Source organism: Sus scrofa, chromosome 1 (genome assembly GCF_054392235.1).
Source record: "Sus scrofa isolate SSC_HxYL_T2T_F1_AM1 chromosome 1, Sscrofa_HxYL_maternal_Yorkshire_Landrace_v2.0, whole genome shotgun sequence".
NCBI classification, from domain to species: Eukaryota; Metazoa; Chordata; class Mammalia; order Artiodactyla; family Suidae; genus Sus; species Sus scrofa.
Window position 1 is genome coordinate 237,070,186 of NC_139383.1, and position 24,266 is coordinate 237,094,451.

Genomic DNA, 24,266 nt, shown 5'->3' on the forward strand with positions numbered 1-24,266 from the left:
ACAGGATTTATATATCTTAACTCAGATACCTCCTCTTACTTGATATTCAAAGATAAATTATTAATTGAGCAACCCTGAGGGAGGATGTATTAAAACACTGCCCCCAAGCTTTAAATTCTTTGATAAACTAATTACAAATTACTGAGCTTTTAAAAATTCCCCAATGACAGCTATCAAAATTATACATTTAGTATAATTATAGTGCTAGTTTAATCACTTATATTGTATATATTTGAAATAAAAGTAGTCTTTTAAATTAACCTATGAGTTTGCACTGACTTAGCTATTCTGTGTGCAGTATCCAAAGTTAGCTCAAAATTCTGTTAAATTAATAAAGTGTATTTTGCCATGTATCCCTAAATGCTTAAGTAAAATTAATTTTATATTCTGTGATTCATAAGATTACTTTTAAAAAATTTCCCTGGTCTCCTGCACTTCTCTTATAAAATTTTCCACTTTTTAAAAAGGTCATCTTTTAAGTATCCACCTTTCCTCTTAGGCTGTAAGCTAAGATAAGGTCAAGGACCATATTTGTCTATTTTTCTAGTTTATCCTCAGAACAACAACAATAAAAATCTCAGCCAAAGTGTCAACACTATCCCAGACCTCCTGTGATCTTAACCTCAGTAAAGAACTCTTGAATTAAGTAACTTAAAATGGAATCAAAGAACCTAGAATCTAGTAGCTACATAGGGACAAGACCTGTAATATTCTGTATGTGAGTACATGCTGATATTTTGATTTGATAAACAATGAGGAAGGGTAAACCTCCTTATTTGCCTGTTCATGCCAATACAACCTATGTATTGGAGGAGTTCAGAAGAATAGTAGTGCTAGCCTGGAACTGGCAGGACAAAGATGTGAGCATGAGAAAAAAAAGGGGGGAGGGGTGCAAAGTAATTTAGATGAAGAGGCAAGATAGATGTCCAGGAGTTCCCATCATGGCTCAGTGGTTAATGAATCCGACTAGGAACCATGAGGTTTTGGGTTCGATCCCTGGCCTTGCTCAGTGGGTTAAGGATCTGGCGTTGCCGTGAGCTGTGGTGTAGGTTGCAGACGCGGCAGCTACAGCTCCGATTGGACCCCTAGCCTGGGAACCTCCATATGCCAAGGGAGCGGCCCAAAAAATGGCAAAAAGACCAAAAAAAAAAAAAAAAAAAAAAAAAAAAAGATGTCCAAAGACACATATATGGAGGTTTGAGAAAGACAGAAGTATCAAGGAAGTCCTTGTTTCTCTGATGGGATAATGGAATACAGACAAAGACCATAAAGCTTCTATTAGCCTTCAAGAAAAAAAAAACATTGGGATCTCAGTTCAACTGGAAGAAAGATAAATACAGATTAAAACTACTGACTTGGTCCACATCTCTTGGAGTGAATCAGCATTCTATCAAAAACACATTTTATGGAATCCTATAATTGCTATTAAAGTATTTTTTCTTTTCATGCATCTTCACCCTTTACCTCCTATTTTTTCCCCTAAAGCTTGGCTGGGAATCAACTTAATCTAAGTGTCCCAAGTTCAGCTCACTGTCACCTCTAGCTTTATGCTACTCTCACTTCAAACTAAGGTTCTAAAACTTACTCATGCATACTCTCTCTCTTTTACACCCACCCCACACACACTTTCCCTCTTCTGTCAATGACACACAGAATCCTTGCTTATCCTTTTGTATCACTATGTTCTGTACTATTGTAAAAAAAAATTTCACCCTGTGCCCCACCACCACCTCTGCCTAATTGAAATTTCTTTTTACCCTGTTACCATAATCCTTCTAAGCCAAGCCAGTTCAAATTTTGTCCTCTCATTAGAACACTTAGGCGGTTTTCCATTCTCAAATGTTTCAGCACAGCAATGTAAGTGGCTTATGATTTGGCACCGATATCCTTTTCCGACTTTTTATCTCACTGTTTCCTCAATTTACCATTTGTTTGAGCCTCATTATACTGCCTAAAACCCTATATGCTCTTCTATTCCATACCTTTGTTCATGCTGATCCTCAGACTAGAGTTTCACTATTTTCTTTTCCTCTTCAGACTCTTAAAATGCCAATTCCCCATGAAGATTTCACTAATAGGTCCAATTGGATTTAACCTTTTATTTTTTCCTCTTTTCTAACACAGCATTTTAGCATCCTACTATTAAATTACTTATAATGTTCTGTTTTGAATTAAAGCTAGCTATCTACATATATCAACTCATCAAATTACAAATAGAAACCTAAAAACATCATAGTACTTGCCCTAGATTCTTTAGCCAGCCTTGGAAAACCTGATTGAGATTCACTCACAAATTTCAAATTCAGCCTTTTCTCTTTCCTAAAGATAGTATTGTCTCCTCCAACTTTATATCTGTAAACTAAGTCTTACCCTGTTAAACACATGCCCAGAATTCCAGCCTTTCACAGTATAACTTTACCAAAACTCTAATGAAAACAAGATACAGAATGCATTATATTTTGTTAGGCCTGTGGTGAAACTTTCCAGCTCCCACTTAAGTTCTCTTACCTTGATAATTTGTGGTTTCAACTTCTCAATAATATGCTCTCAATATATTATAACTTATTTTAATCCCATCAACCAATCTTTTGGTAAAAGAACCATTATAATATTTATATACCATCTAGTTTCATTATCAGACTCTAGCATTTAAATTTAACATAAAACTCCTCTTTCTGATTAAAGACAGTGAATATTTTGTAAATGAGAATTAAAGTAAGAACATAAGTTTATCTGTCAGCCTCTAGGCAACTGAAGAGATCAGTTGCAGACGATCCCAAATTATACCAGCAACTCTTCTGCATTATGTAGTTTTAAACTTTAATATAGGAGAACACTGTAAACTTAATTTTTGTTTGAATTTGTGCTTACACTCACTTAATCCAAAATAGACACTTTATTTTTATCAGAAAAGTTTTTGTCAAAAAATGATTAGATGCCTGGGAAATACCCTGGAAACACAGACTATGCGTGAGCTATGGCCTTTGCTTTCAAATGGCATATGATCTAAGAGGAGAGTATATTTATATCAAGTCAGCCAGTAAAAAATTGAGGATTGTAGAGTACGATGACCAAAGCAGTGCTCTAGTCAATAAATTCAGGCTGAAACTCATGGAAGAGAGAAACATAGCCTGGAAGAATGCAACCTTGAAAGGTAGGATTGATTTTCTAGCCGGAAAGAAAACCATGAGCAGAGCGAGGGAACCCTATTGGACCGTTTGGAACACAGTGGAGAGATCAGCCCCAAACAGAGAGTACCAGTGAAGACAAGTTATAGATAAATTCCAACCATGAAAATGAAGCCAGTTTGTGGTGGATCTTGATAACCAAGGGAGAAGTTCAGAATCTATTTTGGATATCATAAGGGAGTGACAGGATCAAATGGATGCTTTAGGAACACTGAATTTAATGTACCCCAAATGGATGTGAGGTAGAACAAATGGAGTCCAGGGGATTAGGATGGAGACCATTTTAACAGACTGGGCATGAGATCTTAAGGCTTTAGAGTGGTGTAGCAGTATAGTTTGCAAATTATGAATGATATGCATTCTCTCATAAAAACGGAACTCAGCACAGATAATGAGATGAAAGAGTCAAGCATTGTACCATCCTTTTATTCCCCATAGCTATGGAGAATTTACTGGTAGTAACTACCTTAATCATCTTTTTTTTTTTTTTTCCTGTTTCAATTTTATTGGGCTTATATTTACCTTCCAGCTAACCATGTAACTGAATGTTTTCAAATAATCATCCTTGTTATAGTTAAATAAAATGTTATGGAGAAGTGCAGGCTAATGAATGTTTATTATAATAATTACAAAACCTGTTGTAGGCCTGTTGAGATTACTGATCATGGTGACAACCTCATTTTCCATTTTGCTTTTTGCCTTTACCAAGTTTAGGGGGGGAAGAGCTCATACTATAAAAGCAAAAAAAAAAAAAAAAAAAAAAAAATTCTTGGATCCTATTTAACCATTATGTTAACTATATTAATTTTGGGCTCAGAATACTTTTGAATAATACATATGTACAGTAGGCATCAACTTAAAGTTCACAGTATTGATGGGAAATTATAAATGACTATGCATACTCTTCAACTCCAAGTGCTTTTTATTTGGGGAAGCAATCAATGGAAATGCTGAGCAACTTAAAAATTGATTTTTACTCTTTAAATTTTAGATATGTCAGATATTCAGGTTGTTTCCTGAATGTAGTTTAGTGTCCAAGAATAAATCATAATTTCGAAGGGAGAAAAAAAAAGCCTTTCCTGAATAAAAGTTATTATATCTTAATGTGTTTGGCATAAAGCTATACTTCTAAATAAATAAGCACTTTTCTCAAAATATGCCTGGCTTAGATCAAGTTAGATTTGACTAATAGGCAAATGAAACCTATTAACCTTATCTGCTGATATAAGGTTTTGGAACCCATTGGCTTAAATGGGAGAACCCCTGACTCCCTATCAGTCCCAGGGTACCCTAAATTTGCATCATCTCTGCAGGACTGCAACCTGGCCAGCAGCTTCAGGTCCTGTAAGAAAAGGCAATGCTTTCTTGGTGGCACAGAGATTTTTAGCAGATCACATTTTCAACGCACAAAGAATTTCTTTTAAGTCATGCCAAGAGAGAGGAAGGTTGATGAGACTCTCATTTTATGTCACTTGTGTGAAATTCCAAACCTGAGAGCCTAGGTCTCAGCGTGTGAAATGATGGATGCTATTGTAAATGTATAGGAAGTGATGGATGATGTAAATGTATAAATTGTCTCTCAGCATTAGAAACTGACAAAGTACCAAAGACCATGAAGGTGGGGAGTGCGGTCAGGGAGAAAGAACAAGACGGGGGTTAAATAATAAGAGAGAAAGACTGAACAAAAGTCAGGTGGGAGTGTTAAACATTGAAAAGAATCAAAGCTAAATCTCTGGCAATTACTTTTAACCCAAACCCTGAGGCAACAAAGCAAAATGTTAAGACTCAAAAAAAAAAAAAAAAAATCTAAAAGGAAATTAAGGAGGAAATAACAGAGGGGAAGAAAATATTTAACTGTAGTCAAAAGAATGAAAACAAAAAGAGAGGGTGACCAAAACAAAAGTAGGAGAAATAAAATTTTCCTTTCATTTCTGTTTTATATTAAAGTCTGACTTCAGTAACATAAGTGCATACTCTTTCTTGTTTGAAAATTTCTTTCAGCCTTTCAACTCAATCAGGGGAAAAGAAAAGATGCTAGAGCATTTGTTTCGAGCTACACCTTTGTTTTGTCCTACAGATGAGACAAATACTTGCTAACAATTTCCACACACCATGCAGAAGCACTAGAAAGTTCTATGTATATTTAATATTTAACAATATCAAGAACCAACAATATAATTGCCTTCTTCCATCTAAAGAAAGTACCAAATGTAGACCATAATTCAGTTTGATGTTTGAATTCATTTGACTTCTGAAAAAGCATTGGGAGAGCAGTGGAAATCATCAGTGGGATCTGGGTGGGGAAGATAGATGTCTAGGCAAAGTATTTTTTATTTTTTTTGAGTTTTTTTTGCTTTTTAGGGCCGCACCCGTGGCATATGGAGGTTGCCAGGATAGGAGTCAAATCAGAACTGTCGCCGCTGGCCTAGGCTAGAGCCACAGCAGTTTGGGATCCAAGCCACATATGCAACATACACCACAGCTCACGGCAACGCTGGATCCTTAACCCACTGAGCTGAGCAAGGCCAAGGATTGAACCTGCAACCTCATGTTTCCTAGTTGGATTCATTTCCACTGCACCACAATGGGAACTCCCAGGGAAATTTTTGAGAACTGTGATATTTGTGTAGATTCCCAGCCAAGAAATTTTCATTAATAACTCTAACATCACAACAAAGGCATCAGGTAGAGATATTATAATATTAGAAAGCCAAGTATTAGCAGCATTTTACACACCTTGCAAGCAATGCCAGTTTTTGTGGGAACTTTCAACAGACAAACACACACACACACACACACACACACACACACACACATGCACGCATGCCTGCCCACATGCTCAAAATATATAAATGTGGTGAAATTCAGATTTACATAAATATTTCCTTTTTCTGATTTGTTTACTAGCAGTGGCTCTTAATTAAATGTTTAATTATGAAGCAATATTTCTCGTGTTCTTTTTTTTTTTGTCTTTTTTTTTTTTTTTTGTCTTTTTGCCATTTCTAGGGCTGCTTCTGCAGCATATGGAGGTTCCCAGGCTAGGGGTCTAATCAGAGCTGTAGCCGCGGACCTACACCAGAGCCACAGCAACGCGGGATCTGAGCCTCATCTGAAACCTACACCACAGCTCACGGCAATGCCGGACTGTTGACCCACTGAGCTAGGCCAGGGATGGAACCTGCTACCTCATTGTTCCTAGTCGGATTCGTTAACCACTGAGCCATGACGGGAACTCCTCATGTTCTTTTGAACATGGTTCTGTGTTGCCACTTAGATCCAGTAAATGTATAATGCATTCAGCCACAATTATAATAGCATCGTGAAAACCTAAACTACCACCACCATCACCACCCCAAGCCAGATAAATTGCTTTTTGAGACAAGTTTATTGCCATTTTATCAATGCCTGTATTCCCATGAGGTTTCTTTTATGTTAATCTGTATTATATCATCCTATAGATTACCCATGCCATTTCAGAGACATTAATCTAACTCTGGGTTGTGCCTCAAAGGAGTTATTTCTTGTACTCTTCAAAACTCACCCAGCCCCCTCATTATGGCAAAGTAGTTAATGACAAATTCATTAGGTGAAGTCCAGTTTACAGAAATCATAAGAACAGTACTCTGAAAGTCCTTATAAAATGGGATAACATCCTCTTTTAGGGTATGTGCTATTTACTTCAGGATTTTTGTTGATTAGATTTTCTTATGGGCAGGCAGACGTTATAGAACAAAACAAGACTGTCTTCAGAGATGAGCTAAAATATTGCATTCTTAGAGAATGTTTATCTCCTGGGAACAGAATGAATAGTTGGTTCTCTCACTGGTTTGTGGCCATGATCTAGTTCTTGCTGGACTTGGGTACTTTCTCAGAAGGAGAAGGTAAGTGCCTCTGACCTGGCTGGTTATGAGTGAGTTTCCAGAAAAATCAGGAAGTGAGGTTCCTAAGTAATTAGATGGTGACTACTGAAGGTAAAGTTCTAAGGCTGACCCTAAACTTGTAGACAGTTAGTTGCTGTGGTCAACAGACCATACTTTGAGCAGCATCAGCAAAGCCTGGAAGTCTTTTAGAAATGCAGAATCCCATACCTCACTTCAGACCTATGGCATCAGATCTGCATTTCAACCTGGTTCCTGAGTGATTTGCTTGCACATTCAAATTTGAGATATACTGCTCTAAAATATCTTCCTTCTATTGGTCCACCTGTTTAGGGATTTAGTGTCTAAATCATCTCTTATCATCCAAATTTTCATTCTCTTTATCAGAGCAGGAAAGAATAATAACAAATTAAGTAATAGGTGTGAAAGCCTTGTTACAGGTAGTCCAAGTACTACAATTTTTAATGTTTAGGAAAAAAATTAAATCACATGAAAGAGAATCAGATCTGAAATGAGAAGATTCATAATCCAGCTTTGACTCTTAAAAGCTGTGCGATCTTTAGCAAGTCACTTAAGCTGTATGAGCTCAATCAAGGTCCTCAGCTTTAAAATTGGATACAAGTAACATTTTTCCTAACCCATTCAGGTGGTGAATTGTGAACTTCATATGAGATCAATAGATGAATATAGTCAGAACTGTGACAAATATCACAAGTATTTGTTCCACTAACATTGGCAACTAAAAATTTTTAGAATTCTAGAAGTCATCTTGGGAAGGAGAGGGTTAAAGAGAGCCTGGATCAAGGAACTAATAATAAGTGCTGGACATTTTCCACAAAGTACCTCACTTAATTCTCACAGCCACTTTCCAAGATAGTCATTATTATTCCCAATTTACAGACAAGGGAACTGAAACTAAAGTAGATGAGAAACTTGGCCAAGGTCACATCATTAAATAAGTAGAAGAGCTGAAAATTGAGGCCTGGTTTATCTTGTTAAACCATTGCACCTTGCAGCCATCCAGCTATTTGTTCAGCTGCTTCCAAGCCAAGAGAAAACAAAATATTGCTTCATTCAGAAGGGAGATAAAATGATTTCTCAAATGAAAGCAGTGCCACTGCACAATCAGCTTTGTCTTAAACATAAGTCCTGTCCAGTTTTAAGTACCCCTCAGTAGATTCCTTCAAATGAAATAAATCAGGCAGTTGGGCTGCAACCTCTTTCTCCAGTCTCATCCATGCTCTCTCTTCCTCACTTTATTACAGCCATGTTTGCCTTTGGATAGTTCTTTGAAAATACCAAGCTCTTGTCTGCATATGTTCTTGCACATGCTATTATCTCTGGGTCTTTGTTTCCCCACTTTCTGTGGCCACCTTATGTTCTGCCTCCCTCTTGCTCCCCTTAACCATCCCCTCCTTAAAGAGACTTTCCCTAACCTCATCAAAAGTAATCTGTTCCCCTCACATTGTCTCAGCTTTCCATTGTCATCTTTTTTAGCATTTACCATACTTTGTGAGTAAAGTGTTAACTTGCTTGTTTTTTTCCCACCCCAACCCCACATACCCTCCAGGAATATATATAAGCACCATGAGGCAAGAAACATACTAGCCTTCTTACATCATAAGGCCTAGCACAGAACTGTCATTCAGTGATCTGCTAAAGGGAAGAGAAGAGGGGAGAAAGGAAGAGAAAAATGAGAAAAAGGAGAAATGAGTGAAGAGGGTGAAAGCGTGGGGTATTTGGAAATGCATATGGCCTGAATTTGTTTGCTGTAAGAATTTAAAGGGATATAATGATGAAAAACAGCACTTTAAATTGTACCCAGCATATAGTACGCAATAGTTCATAATCTTTATTAAAAATACATCTTTAATGCAGATATCTTAAGCAGTAATATCAGAAATCTGGGAAAGTATCTCCTCTTCCAATCAACATTTGTTGTTCCCTGAGAGTTGAAGAAATTGCACACTGCGGTCAAAGTTCTCTGTGTTATGGCCTCACTCCAAACTCCACCTTTTCCATCAAAGCAGAAAGTCTGTTTCCAGTCTTTCTTACTGTTCTCCTCTTTTTCTATGTTGGTGGCAAATTTCCTCTTGTTGTCCTGGGGACAACTAGAAATAACTAGGAAGGCTCATGGCATGTCCCTCCAATAATAAGGAATGGACAAATGAAAGAATGAGGAAGATAAAACAGGATGCCAGCAACTTCATGTCCCAAAGAAGTGATTTTTGTCTTGGACAAGTCATTTGTTGGTGTGATAGCTGAGACTGACAACTTTCCAAGTCTAGCTTTGTCATTTGCTAGCTGTGTAGCTTAAGGCAAGTAACTTAGCCACTCTCTTCTTCAGTCTCCTCATTTACAAAATGGGACTAGTTACGTCCTTGTAAGGTTATTGTAAGGAGTAAATAACATCATTGTAAAGAACTTAAACAGTTATCGGCACAGAGTAAACACAGTGAATCTTAACTACAGTATTTCCTGTGCGGGTATGTGTGTGTGAGATGTCATTAGCTGAAGATCTTTTCTAGTATGAATGAATTATTACTCAGTGAGTTACATTTGAATTAAGCTAAATATTTTGGGGTTTGAATCCTGTCTGAGAAAGCTTTCTTCTTGAATTTTCTATTTGTCTTTTTTTTTTTTTTTTTAAAGATAGACAACAGTGTTGTGAAGGGAGAATGGAAAACAAAGTTATCAGATCCTGTAAGAGAAAGTTCTTGATCCCCGAAATCCCAGATAAACCCTTGAAACTTTGCTCCAATGCAATCTTTGTCAGGTGGGGCATGACTGTGCAAGAAAGAGTGACAGAAAACTACGAGAAAAGAATGAGATGAGAGGAAAACTTGTGGGAAATAGGTCTAGGAAAGGTTGAATAAAAAAAAGGTTCTGGAAAATTGGAAAGAATTCCAAAAAACAAAAAGAAGTAGCATAGCTAATGTTAATCAGTCACTTCCCATGTACCAGGTGGTATTTCAAGTGCTTTTATATGCGTTAAACTCATTTAATACTTTCTTTTACCTCAGAAAACTCCCATTTTACATGTAAGGAAAGAGGGGCAGAAGAGAGCTAATGTAGTTTGTCCAAAGATCGCATAATTTTCAATTTATGTGATCATCATTTAAAGCTCAATAAAACGGAGGTGTTGGCAGATGTAGGGTTTGTTCAGAATTAGAAAGGGGGAAAAGGAGGATAGAGATGGAATCTGAGTTTATGTGGATTTATAATGATGTTATTGAGGTTGAAATTCAAAGACCTTTTGTATCATTTTAGAAAGTATTTCTCAAACTCCAGTCTCTGTTTTATGCACCTTAAAAAATAATCAGACTGTACTAGGAAATAAGTCATAAAAGTCATATATCAGTGACTTCTTTTGTTTAGATGAGAAACAGTCTCAAGCTTAAGAATATGTAGCTCTTCTATAATTGTAATAACTTTTTGTTACTCAGCCTTGTCTCTTCCCTCCGCTTTGCCACCACAACCAATATATACTAGTGATAATAAAGATGGACACTTAAATAGTGGAGTTTAGGGGCTAGCCGTAGAAGGTAATTTCTCAGACACTATAAAATCCTTGCTTATTTGGTTTGCAACCAGGAAACTTAGTTAATAGCCATCATTTTGCAACTTCTCTTATAAGTGCAAATCCAATACAATTCTTCAGTGAGGCACAGTAAAAAGAAAATGCAAAGGCATTTGAAAAAGCTCACCCATTTAGATTTAATTACATACATAACTGGTGTCCTTCCAAGTGTGAAAATGCTGTAACTAATAAATCAGACAATAAAATGCTATCTGAGCAGAACAGATTTATAGAGAAGATGTATGAGCAATCAAAATTCACTGACTTGCACTGGGTATTTTTACTCAGAAAAGTTCTTATACACAAGAGCAAATTCCTGCTCTTGGAGTCTTGACTTCTTTTGAACACTTAGATCAGTTAGCTTCCCTAGAGGGTGTTCTTGTGTAATGACTTTTAAGTGAACTGGAGATTTTAATCTTAAAATTATCTCCCTGTATTAAAGAATCTCTAGATCAGTGTCTGTATGGTAGATTTTAAGGACTGTCTCATTTGTCTACTACTGTTTTTTCCCTATGTTTAATTACTAAGAGTAGCTTCATTCAGTAGAAAGAATACTTTGTACTAGAGCTTCCAGGAAATTCTAACACAAGGAAAACTGAAAACTTCTGCAAATCAAATTTTAAAAAAATGTGACATTCAGACTACCAAAATATCTTTTCGGGTGGTATCATAGAAAAAAAAGACTCAGTAATAATAGCAGTGGGATAATTCAGTCATTGCCAATGGGTTTGATCTTTATGAAATGAATGCATTTTAAAATTTGCTTCCTTTTGGTTAAAATTTCTTGTGAATGACAAACTTAGAATAAGAAAGTTGGAAAAATTGGAGTTTTGTTATCTTTTGGGCAAACTTTTGCCAAGTGCAACATTTTTGAAGTGTATGAACTCATCACATTTTTCATGTTCCCATGTTGAATAAAATCAAATGGAAAAAATTTCCCTTTTAATAAAACCTTGTGAAAACAATACTTTAATAAACTTTGTAGCTATTGGTCGACCATGTTAAAGGCACTGTCTGATCTCTGCAGATATTTTTCTATGGAAAAGAGCCAGTTAGCTGAACAACTTCCTCATTTGTTGTGCTTATGAAAATCATCCATGGTTACGAGTAAGGAAACAAATTAATAATAGTGGGGTTTTTACTTTATCATTAAATGATAATGCTTTTAGTTTTTCATTGGTTAATTCAGAAAGCAAAATGGCTATCCCTGAGTTGGAATGGTTCCTTTCTTACCTTCCTTTCTGTATCACACCATAAAACTCACTTTTTAAGTGATTTTGGTTAGATTAGTTTTGTTTGTTTTACTTGTTTCTTTGGGAGTTCTAGGCTCTGACTGGAAAGCAGGAATGCAACAGTGTGAAACAGGCAAAGTTCAGAGGTACTCTTGAGCGATTCAAATAAGATCCATTTCTCCCTAGCTGTGAATTTTTAAGTCTGGATCTGGCTCCTGCTCTTGTTTCTCTAAATATTTATCAGTTAACAATTATGCATCGCTCCAATGGCAGCAGATTTGGCTGAAGAAATAAATAAGGATGCTTTCTTTTTCCAAATATGCTAAATAATGCAAGTCCCATGAAGTTTTTTGTAACTGGAGTTTTCCTTCATCCAATTATCAGATTCAGGTCTTTCAGTTTTGATACTCATTTGCATATAGAAAAATTATGTTACTTCAGTAATGCTCTGTTTTACTTAAGCATGCTGTTTCTCCTTTTTTTTTTTTTTTTTTTACTTAAAAAAAATCATTTCCCATTTGTCTGTTTCCAGTCCGTTTCTGTAGTATTCGTCTCTCTTAAACATGCTGGGTTCTGCTGAAAGTTAATAGAACTGCTTGGTAAAGTCCCCTGAATCCTAGCACAAGGACCTTATACACCAAAGATAATTCCTTTCACTTAGAAATATTTTAAGAAATAAATTTATGAAAATTTGCCTGCTACAATTTAGAATTCATTATTTGATCAATACACTAAACCCACACCTGCATTTTGCAAGCCTTTTATTTTTATATTTGCAAAGGGCTCTTTACACAAGTTTGCTTAAATTGACCTTTTATGCTTTAAATAAATGTAGTTTTTATAAACCTGATGCAAAGCAGCAAATAAAAGTTGTACTAACCTTAGTATATTGAAACTTCAAATTGGTCAGTGGGACAGGTATGTCTGGCATGGCTGAGGACGACATTTCTGGTTCAGCTCCTGTAATACAGGTGACAGGCTCAGCGAATTGGTTCTGATAGAGCACTTAGCTTTATTTGTTCCTTTTTATGTGCATGGGCTAAGGTTTATTTGCATACTGGGATATGATTGGATGAACAAACTCGGAGCAAAAAGAAAACGACACTACTTATTTGTAACACCTAGGGCAGGAAGCCCTTGACTTTAAACTTAAATCCTTAAGAAACCAGTGCTCCAGCATTGACGCTGCATCTGGAGACAAGGCACTATTTGCAGACGAATTAATTTACAAAGCCGAAACCTGTGATAAGGATATGAATCACAGCTGCTCTGGCCACTAAGGCCAGTTATTATATTTTTGGCTTTTCACTCTTCTTATGCTACTGTAAAACTTTCTGTTCTCTGACAGACTTGGAATCAGAGTATTTGAGGATTGAAAAAGAAACTCAAAGGGCATTTGTTGTTAGCAGAAGCTAGTGAGGAGAGGACCCTGTCCAGGTGTCTTCAGGGCAATGCTGTCAGTGGATCCGTCCGTGCCCCAGAAAACCAGGGTGCAGTTTGGTGAAGAAAGACCCTTTTTAGAGACCCTACCTGAGGTTTGCTTTAAAAAAATCACACCAGTCAAATATATTTTCAGTGCTTGGTAAGTAGACCTACTAGGATTTCTGGAGCTCTAAATCATCTTTATATAGGGGAACAGAAGAGTCAGCAGGATTTTTAGGGAACTCAGACTGCATTGTGGCACACAATCACCACAATAGCTATATGGCAATATTGTCTGTTAAAACACATTTAAAATGAAAGTAACCTCTGGTTTTGGAAGTTGGCTGATATTTGTCAATCATTGAAACAGGCAATTGTACCAAGAGTGAATTTAAGCAGGACTTCCAAATAATGCAAGTTCTTAAAATTAATGTTTCAAGTTGGGAACATTCAAAAAAGACAGTTAACTGTACTACTCCCATTTTAAGTACAGTAGTTTATTTTATTGAAGCTCTCATGAAAGTTACAGTCAGAATAAGATAGAAAACTTTGGTTGCTCTTAACTGGTTACTAAGAATTTAAGAACAACAATTACTATTTTGTTGAAAAATACCAGCTCCTCCAAATATGGGGTTTAAGTAGGGAAGCTAAGGATTTTTGAATAGTGACTCCAAATCAGGTGCAGGAATCTTACCTTTTTTTTTTCCATCCTCACTTTGTTTCCCACTTTAAAGATATGAAGAGATTAAGCAGCTTGCTTATGATCATAGATCTAATAAGTACAAGGCCAAGATTTCACTTCAGGCCAGTTTGACAGCGAAACCCTGGCTGTTACTCCTATTTATTCTCCTTGCCCTCCTCGCCATAAGAGAATTCCCAGATGGGTTTGAGAATCACCTCTTCTGCTTTTCCTGAATGGTCACCCTCATAGGCACTTAAGCTTAGGCTTTTACTCATCTAAGATGGGGGTTGACAACTTTTTCCTATAAGGAGATAGATAACATTTTCTGCTTTCTAGACCAGATGGTTTCCATTGTAATTTACTCAACTGTATGAAAGAAATGACAGACAAAAGATACATTAATGAGTGTAGGTGTTTTGAGATACAATTTTATTTACCAAAACAGTAGGCAGGCCATATCTGGCTCACGTGCCAAGTTCCTAGATTTTAAGACGACCATCCCCAAGGTCCCTCCCTCCTCTGTGCCTCACGCAGGAAGGCCAGATAGAAACTTTTGTGTTATTTCATCATTTCTCTCTCTCTCTTTTTCCTTCTCTCTCTCTCTCTCAATTTCATTCTTTTTGGAAAACATAATTATTTTCTCTTTTAAAAATGTGTTTTGAGTTAAATGCACAATTACACAACAGCTGTTACATAACTTGCAGTGTGGTACTCTGGCCAGGCCCAGACAGCTGTGTTTTGCTGCTTTCTTCTGCTCTCAGCTTTGCAGTTGTTTGTGGAGTCAAACACTGGTTTATTTGATGTCTAGGCAATGAAAGCTCAAAGCTTCATAACACACTTGGTGTGTCATCTGCTGTTTATATGCTCATCCTTAATCATATTTTATTGAATATTTACATAAGAGCATGTCCCTTTATGCCAGACCTTACTGAACTTAGGTAAAAGGACCAGCTTTGGAAACAGGTTACCACACCTGCCCATTTAATTTTAACATTTACCAAGTATGTCCTGTGAGTAAAGCCTTGTGATCAGAGTATCAGGAACTTTCCAACCTTAATCTTAATTGAAGGGCAGATCTTTTCTGTCCAAAAACCACAGGGTCTGAGATACACATTTCTAAAGTAAGTATCAACCTGCCCCTGGAGTTTGTCTTATAGAATAGTATATTCTTGGGAGTGGTTGTGTGGGTGCAAGGCCTTGGTGATCACTTCCCTCCCTTACAAAGATGAGAGCACAGGGGCCAAGAAGGCCAACTTTAAGACTGGACCCCAGCTTGTATATTTTTATATACAAAGTATATTTGTATATTTTGCAAGGATTCTATGGTAGAGGAGGGGCTGGAACTTGAACTTAGGAGTAATAGACAAAGGATGCTTTATCTTTCCTTCTTAGAGACAAGTTAAATTAAATACACACACACGTAAACATGACAGTGAGGGGGGAAAGAGGAAGATAGTTTTTCTTTTGAATCTGACCTCTTCCAGCCCTTTGTGAAAACTATTATTCCAGAAATGTATTATTCTAAGAAATGGATTCCAAGGTCTTCAACCATTGCTGAAATTGCTGTCTCACTTTATGAGGAGTCTCTGTAGAACTCCATTCAAACCTCAGTCCTTAAAAAACTAATGGAGTCTAACCTTCTTCCACTTACATGAATAACTGGAATAAAAACCATTCACATTTAATAAACCTAATTTTATGCTGGAAATTTTAAAAAATAGCTAATTTTCACGCTTTCTGATTTCAAAATCCAGGATCGATTTTTTTTGGAGCAAAACTTCTTTTGCTTAGTGACATCTGTGTCCCTGACTCTACAGTGTTGCCTTCAGCATGGCTGGGTGAGTCTGATGGTCAGTTAACCCAGCAATGGACATATCCCTTTGCTTCTGATCACTGCAGTTTCAGCAGACACCACATGGTTCTTATGCCCATTTGGATAACATGGATCTTATGTATGATGATAGGATCTATGCTTGGTTGGCAAATCATTATTAAAAATGGAGATGAAAGGAGCATTTGAGTTTGTGAACATATTGTGAACATAATTTTTGTTCATCTGCCATTCTTCTCCAATTAGCAAAACTTCTTTACCTCTGATTTCTTCTGTTCCTCACATATCCGCTTGTTGTTTTCTCTTTGCCTTGTGTTACTAAGATATGGCAGATGCCTCTCTTATCTGATACAATTAAGACATGAACTAATTAATAGGGTCAATAAAAGAAAAAGTAGTTAAAGCCTCACATATCCGCTTGTTGTTTTCTCTTTGCCTTGTGTTACTATGATATGGCAGATGCCTCTCTTATCTGGTACAATTAAGACATGAACTAATTAATAGGGTCAATAAAAGAAAAAGTAGTTAAAGCCTCCATAAAACAATTATTTTAGGTTAAACAGGTCTTTGCTAAACTTCATGGGCCAAAATTATTTCTTAGAACTGGGTATGCTGCTAGGATTTGAAATAACCTTGCATAAATTGTGTTTACATTTTTTTTGTTTCCTTAAAGTACAGAAAGAATTTAAAGACATTAAAGACATCTTTGAGGCAATCTTAATGTACACTACTTTGAGATTTTGATATATTTTTTCATTTTTTTTACACTTGTCTTATGTGCAGGTTATATAATAGCCCATGTGTTTAATAATTTGACCAGATTCAGTGTTTGCACAACACTCAGTTTAGTTTTCACAGAAATCACTTTCCCTTTCCTCCTGTCAAATCAACAACTTAAATGATACTTAATTCAATCATGTCATTGAAATTCTAGGTTCATGCAAATGACCAGATTTTGGAGCAAAGAAATTTGACTTTCGGTATGCAGAGGAGATTGTGCCTGAAACTGAGTGTGTAGACATATTTTTTTTCTATTTTGATTTATTTGTTTTAATTTAAAAAAATTTAAGTCAAATCACCTATAGAAAACTGCAAAAGTCATAAGTGTACATCTCAACAAAGAATCATGAAAGGAATAAAACCAAGTAACAACCACTGGGGTCAAAGAATAGAACACTCTCAGAACCCCACAGCCGTTTGTACATCCTCTGTCACTGTTTCCCTTTTCTTCACCCTGGTTGACCAGAATCTTAACATCTAATACCATACAATCTTTTTTCCCTGATTTTGAACGTGTAAGAAGTTTACACAGTCAGAATATTTTTACAAAGGAAATTCAGAGATGCAAGTTAATCTGGCAGGTGAATTAAATTGTAGTTATATGTAAAGAAAGTTTCCTAGGGAGTACTCCCCACCCAAATGTTCTCCAATAAACATAAGTGCGAAATACACAGCAACAAGTTAGTATTTCTTAGAGTCAGAGAGCACTTTTTTTAAATCCAATCCAGATACGTGTAAAGGTGCAGAGAAATGGACCTTTGCCTATAGTATTTCTCAGAGCTTAATAACACTTGGAAAATTGTATTAAAATATTAAAAATATGCTACCCTTGATCTGGTTATTCTCTTTCTAGAAGTTTACTTTAAGGAAACAATCAAATACGTATAAATTCTGAACAAGTATCTCTAATACAATATTATTTATAAAATTTTAAAAATACCAAATGGTTAGATAAATCATTGGTTAGCAAAAAAAGTTAACAAATATTTGAAGAATTTTTGTGATATATTAAAAATTAGTAAGAAAGAAGTTATAAACCTGTGTGCTGTTTGTAGGAATGCTAAGAAATTGTGCTTCACTCTTAGTATCTGAGCAAAATCTGCAATTTGCCTTTGACCTTCGCCTCAGCATTTGGAAAGCTAAACAGCTGCATTTTTATTTCAGTGTCATTTCTGGTGTACTGAATTTATGCATGATAAAAGAATTAAGGATCTTGAGATGAGGGATTATTTTAGATTATCAAGGTGGGTCCTAAATATAATCACAAGTATCCTTTTAAGAAGGAGGCAAAAGGAATCTGACCACAGAAGCAGAAAGCCTTATGACCACTGGAGCTGCTAGCTCTGACAACTAAGGGGCTAGAAGCCAAGCAATGCAAGGAATGCAGTTCTAGAAAATGGAAAACACAGGGAAATGGACTCTACCCCAGAGCCTCTGGAGGGAAGGGAGCTGGTTCTGCCCACCCCTTTGATATTGTCCAGCGACACTGACTTCAGCCCTCTGACCTCTAGAATTGTAAGAGAATGAATGTGCACTGTGTTAAACCACCAAGTGTGTGGTAATTTTTTACATCACTCTTGGGAATTGAATACACTAATCAATGTAAGCATCAGTTCAGGTTTGCCAGATAGTACACGCTATCACTGGCCATGTACTCTGCATGTTTTTCTGGTTTGTTGTTAACAACTAAATATTCATGTTCATGTAAAAGAAAGCCCTTTCCCATCCGTATCTCAGAATAAAAACTACTCAGGTGCTTGACATCTTAAAAAATTTCCGGGTTCAGTTGTGGTATAAATGGATATTCATTCAATTTCAAAAGTAAGATGCAACAGATAATGATGTTTATGGAGGCCATTAAATTTTTTTTAAATGATCATTTTATCTGGACAATATCAAACTTGGTTTGCATTTGCTCCTTTGGATTTTTTTCCCACATTTTAAAGTTACACATAGATACCCAAATCTATAACCACACTCCAAACTTAACTTCCAGGCTCTGGATTTACATTCCAGCTGCTTGTAGGGTACCTGTGTTACATGTCACATTTAGTCAGGTAGCTGGGTTTGAAAATTGAGAGCCTACAGATTTGTTTTATGGGGACCATGCAAAATGATAAAAAATAGAAACATTTACATAATGACTCAGATTTTAACTTAAACATCAGAAGGCTTCAAGAGTGTTTTACCCTGCCAGCCCATTGGAATCACCCAGGGATTTCAAAACAAAACAGAGATGCGATTCAATAACAGTGGTTTGAGCCCAGCTGTTGATATGCATTTAAATTTCCTGGGGTAAGTTCTAATGTGTACTTAGCTGTCAGAACCACTGAAGCAGCTCTGGCTCCATTTCCTCATGGTGTTCAAGTTGGAATGACATATACATCACCTGGAAAACTTAGAAATGCAAATTCTCAGGCTCCAGCTCAGACCAGTTGAATCAGAGTCTTTGGAGACAGCCCCCAGCAATCTGTGCTTTAAGAAGCCCATTAGATGATTCTGAATCAAACTCAAATTTGAGGATCACTTTATTACAGCATAGACCCAATTTATCTCTAGTATCTAGTATTTAGTTTAGACCGTTTTCACTCAATTAACTACCTATAACTACCTAGTCTCTTAGTTTGCATTTTAACTAAGAGAACTCTGTATTATTTCTCAAAATCAGACTTTTTTTTTTTTTTTTTTTTTTTTTTTTTGGTGTGCGTGTGTTTTTAGGACCACACCTGTGGCATATGGATGTTCCCAGGCAAGAGGTCCAATTGGAGCTGTAGCCACCAGACTATGCCACAGCCATAGCAACATGGGATCAGAGCCGTGTCTGTGACTTACACCACAGCTCACGGCAACACCAGATCCTTAACTCACTGAGCAAGGCCAGGGATCGAACCTGAGTCCTTGTGAATACTAGTTGGGTTCATTAACCCCTGAGCCATGATTGGGCTTTGAAAACATCATTTCCACCTCCTGTCTCTTCAGACTTTAAGGAATGGTCACTGCCTCACATCTCTGCAAGCTCTGGTTTCATCAGTACCTCTTTGTGAACTGTCCACCCTTCTGTAAAAAGTTCCCTCATTACATCATTTTCAAAACTCCAGCTAGGTGAGCCTTCTGTTTTTGCTGTGATATTTTACAATGTCAGATACATCTTTTTGTTTTGTTTCCTAGAATTAGTTTTGTTTAATAACATAATAAGCACTAGCAAACCGCTACACAAAACAAAATACTTTGACAATAACTTACATGTGTACTTGTGGTTCTTCATCCCATTGCTCTGTCCACTCTCTCCCACCCAGATGAGAAAATTATGAAACCTGTATTCATTATTCTTTTGATTGACTTGCATTGTATCTCTAGGTATTACAGAAATTCTGTGCAGGTGCTTGTGTGTATGTGTATTTATAATAGTTATTTCTAACTTTATAAAAATGGAGTTATTTTTTCTTACTTAAATGTTATATTGATAGGATTCATCCATATTGTTACATGTCACCATAGTTTTTTTATTTTGACTGCAGGGCACACTATGCCTTTCTGATAATAGTCTATTCATCCAGGCTCTGATAGGTTATTGGGGGCTTTGCTATTATGAACAGTGCTTCTTTGAACATTTTTGTGTATATTTCTATTGGCAATATGTCTAGAATCAAATTTGGTGTTTCTTTTTTTTCTTTTTTTTGTTATTTCCCCAATACAGTTTTTTTTTTTTTCCTGCTGTACAGCATATAGTGACCCAGTTACACATACATGTATACATTCTTTTTTCTCCCATTATCATGCTCCATCATAAGTGATTAGACATAATTTGATATTTCTTAAGGAATGGGAATGTTAGACTTTGGGATATAAAGCCACAATGGTTGTATCAATTTATACTTCTACCTTCAGTGGAAAAAAATGACCCTGTGGATTCATATTCTTCAGCATTGAGTGTCAGGCTTTTAAATTTTTACTAATCAAAGAGATACAAGATGGTATCTCATTGCAATATTAATTTGTCCTTCTTTGATCACAAAGTGTATTGAAAACCTGATCATATATTTATTGGTCAGTTTTGCTTTTATAGAAGCCTAGTTACACATTTTGCACAGTTTTATTGGGTTGTCTATGTATTTTTAATTATTTTGTAGCATTTTAAAATACACACGATTCTGATCCCTAATGAATCATATTTTTAACAATTCTAATAATATTTTAATGTATTTTCTCAGCTTTTAATCTCTGAATATTACTTTACATACAATATTTTTAATGAGCAACATGTTAACTTTAATATAATTAAATTTTTCAGTCTTTTATTTTTACAGTCAATATTTACTATGCTCTTTGAAAGAAAATCATCCCAATATCACAGACCAAAGATATGCTGTCATCTTTTTTGATTAAGATCTTTAGATTTTTCCCTTTGAATCTCTTTTGATTTTTATATGGGGTGTGAGGTAAAGTTAATAGTGTACTACAATTGGCTCATACTAGCTCAGGCCACAGCAACTCAGGATCCCAGCCACATCTGCGAACTATACCACAGCTCATGGCAGGGTCAGGGATCGAACCCACACCCTTATGGATACTAGTTGGGTTCATTACTACTGAGCCACAGAGGGAATTTTTATGATTATGGATCTTTAAGGAATTTGAGAGCCAGATGACTTTACATTGGTTACTTGAACTCAACCATGGGTGGACTATTTGTATTGTGAGAATTGTCAAATGCTGAAAATCAGGGCTTTTTTGGTTTGATTTTTAGAGAGTTGGTTTAACAGCACAGCACTGAGTAGAAGTACTGATTAATCTTCCCTATGCGGGTAATCATTTTTCAAGTTCCTTGTATTGAACCGTTTTGTTTTCTACAGTAACTTGACATGCTACCATTGTCATAGGATAATAGTTCATATAAATGTGTTTTTTTTGGGGGGGAACGTCTTTATTTCTCTGGTCATTTTGCCCATCCATTTTCCAATATCACCTTGTATTAATTAGTTTATATAGCTTTGTAGTAAGCACTACGTTTAATAGAAAAAAATTTATTCTCTCCGCTCTTTTTCTTTAGAAGGGTACCTGCTATTCTTGGCTTTATACTCTTCCATATATATTTTAGAATCTTTTTTACTTTAGGTTTGATGAAAAGCCATGTTTTGATACATTAATTGCAACTTGGAAAGAATTGACATCTTCATTGTATAAACATTTCTATCTATGAAATGGTATATTTCCCCAGTGTATTTAGCAAATCTTTAATATTTCCTAATAAAGTTTTAAAATTCTTATGGAGATTTTGTATGAATTTTATTAGATTTATTCTTGAATACTTAATTTTCAAATTTATATTACACTGGCTAAGCCATCCAACACATTGTGGATTTTAAGCAATGATAGTGGACATCCTCCTCTATATCCTGATTTTAAAGATAGCATTGCTAATGTTTTCCCTTTTAGATTGATTTTTGTAGTGGGTTGGATTGTTAATATTTAGAAACCCTTTATTAGTTTAAAGAGGTTCTTTTTATTCTTTACTTAGAGGTTTTTTTTTTTATTACAGCTGTGTTGAAATTCATAAAGGCATTTTTGTATCACATTAGCTTTTTGTATTTTTTTTTCTTTTTAATTCTGTATGTTGTCAGTTTATGTTTTTTTCTAATATTAAAAATCCTTGCATATTAGAGCTAAAGCTACATTGGATTTGCATTTAGTGACTTACTTTGGGAGTAGAAATATAAATATATCTATAAACATATAGATAAAAAATAAAATTATATATTAAAATTTGTGAGGCTCAAACAAAAATCATACTTCAAGAAAAATTTTTATTCCTAAGGTTTATATGGAAAAAATTCTTCAAATTGAATGAAATAACTGCTCATTTTAATGAAGTAGGATATCCATACTGGTATATACCTAAAGCAAGCAGAAAGAAGAATAAAAGTAAGGAAGGCATGAATTAAATTAAAAAAAAACAAACTGGAGAAATTCAACAAAGCCAAAAATTGTATTTTTGAAAAAAATATTAAGATGGAGAATGCTTTGTAAGACTAAGTGATAAAAGAAAAAAGATGCAAAAATATTTTTATTAAGATAGGACATGCTTGCAGATAATGTAGTAGTTAAAAATAAAATAAAAGACTTTCAGGAGTTCCCATAGTGACATAGCAGAAATGAAAATGACTAGGAATGCCTTGCTCATTGTGTTAAGGATCCGGTCGGTGTTGCTGTGAGCTGTGGTGTAGGTTGCAGATGCAGCTTGAACCTGGCATTGCTGTGGCTGTGGCATAGGCATAGGCTGGCTGCTACAGCTCCAATTGGACCCCTAGCCTGGGAACCTCCATATGCCATAGGTGCTGTGCAGCCCTAAAAAGCAAAAATAAATAAATAAATAAATAAATAAATAAATAAAAGACTTTCAACAACTGTCTACCTATACCATTGTTCTGATACCATTTGTTGAAAAGATTATTCTTTATCTACCAATTGCCTTTATAACTCTGTAGAAAATCAGTTGTTTATGTATGTGTAGGTTTATTTCTGGACTCTATATTGTTCCATTAATCTTCTTGTCTCTTTATAGCAATACTGCACTGTTAGGATAGTTGTCACTTAATGATGAGTCTTGAAATCAGGTATGTGTTGGTCCAGTGTTTGTTTTACCAAGTATTTTTGGCTGTTCTATATCTTTTCTATTTCCATGTGGATTTTATTTAATTTTATTTTTTTGGCCACGCCCATAGCATGTGGAAGTTTCTGAACCGGGGCTCAAACCTGTGCTACAGCAGTCACCCAGGCTGCTGCAGTGACAATGTTGAATCCTTAACCCACCGTGACATAAGAGAACTCCTCCATGTGAATTTTAGAATCATTTTGGCAGTTTCCACAAAAACAGCTGCTGGGGTTTTGATTGGCATTGCATTAAATCTTCTCTCTTCTCCTGGGAATACAGCTATGTCTTATTAGAACATATCTCTGTCCTTTAGTCATTTACTCTCTCTTCTCTGTTTTTCATTCCTTTACCTGTTTAGGCTTCATTGTGGGCATTTTCTTCTATTCCAACCTGTTTACTAATTCTACCTTCATTTGTATCCAATTCCTATTAAGTCAGTCAATCTAGGTGGCATTTGATAATCGTCACTTTTAGTTCAAGAATTATTTCTTTGTTATTATTTTTTAGTTTTCAGATATCATCTGAAATGTTTAGTTTTGTCTTTTAAATATAGATCTTTTGAAGTCTGTGGCTGTAATTCCAGTATCCTAAGTCTCTTCCTTGAGGTATATATTTTGTCTGGTGTTCCTCCTGGCTTTTGTTCATGTTATCTTTTTTTCTTCTGACTTTCCTAGATATCATGTACTAGACATTTGTTTTAAAAATTTATATATAGAAATAATTGAAGATTTATGATGATCTTACCTTCTTCCAAAGAATATGTATATTTGCTAGGACCTTTATTCCTATTAGACATATATTGGACCTTCTCACTCTAACCTCTGTGTTCCTGAACACCTATTTCATAATCCCTGTATCTTGATTTCTCTATGCTGATATCTAGATAATTTCCTCAAACCTATACTTTAGTTTACTTATTCTCTATTCATCTATTTTTAATCTGCTGTTTAAAGCATCTATTGAGTTTTTAATTTCACTGGCTATGATTTTACTTTTTAGAGTTTTACTTGATTCTTTTAAA

At 35.6% G+C, this 24,266-nt stretch overlaps 1 protein-coding gene and 1 long non-coding RNA gene across 2 annotated transcripts in view; one reads left to right on the forward strand and one right to left on the reverse strand.

Annotated features, from left to right (window-relative positions):
- LOC110255694 (uncharacterized) overlaps positions 1 to 9,986 on the forward strand; it is a 94,164-nt gene extending 84,178 nt beyond the window's left edge. The window contains exon 4 of the long non-coding RNA XR_014841787.1: positions 8,637 to 9,986. This is a non-coding gene — a long non-coding RNA (uncharacterized LOC110255694). The remainder of the gene's footprint in view (positions 1 to 8,636) is intronic.
- ALDH1A1 (aldehyde dehydrogenase 1 family member A1) overlaps positions 1 to 12,877 on the reverse strand; it is a 54,285-nt gene extending 41,408 nt beyond the window's left edge. Inside the window, exon 1 of the mRNA XM_021064911.2 lies at positions 12,759 to 12,877. Coding sequence (XP_020920570.1) covers positions 12,759 to 12,824 — 66 coding nt within the window. The 5' untranslated portion in view covers positions 12,825 to 12,877. The remainder of the gene's footprint in view (positions 1 to 12,758) is intronic.
- Positions 12,878 to 24,266: the final 11,389 nt, after the last annotated feature.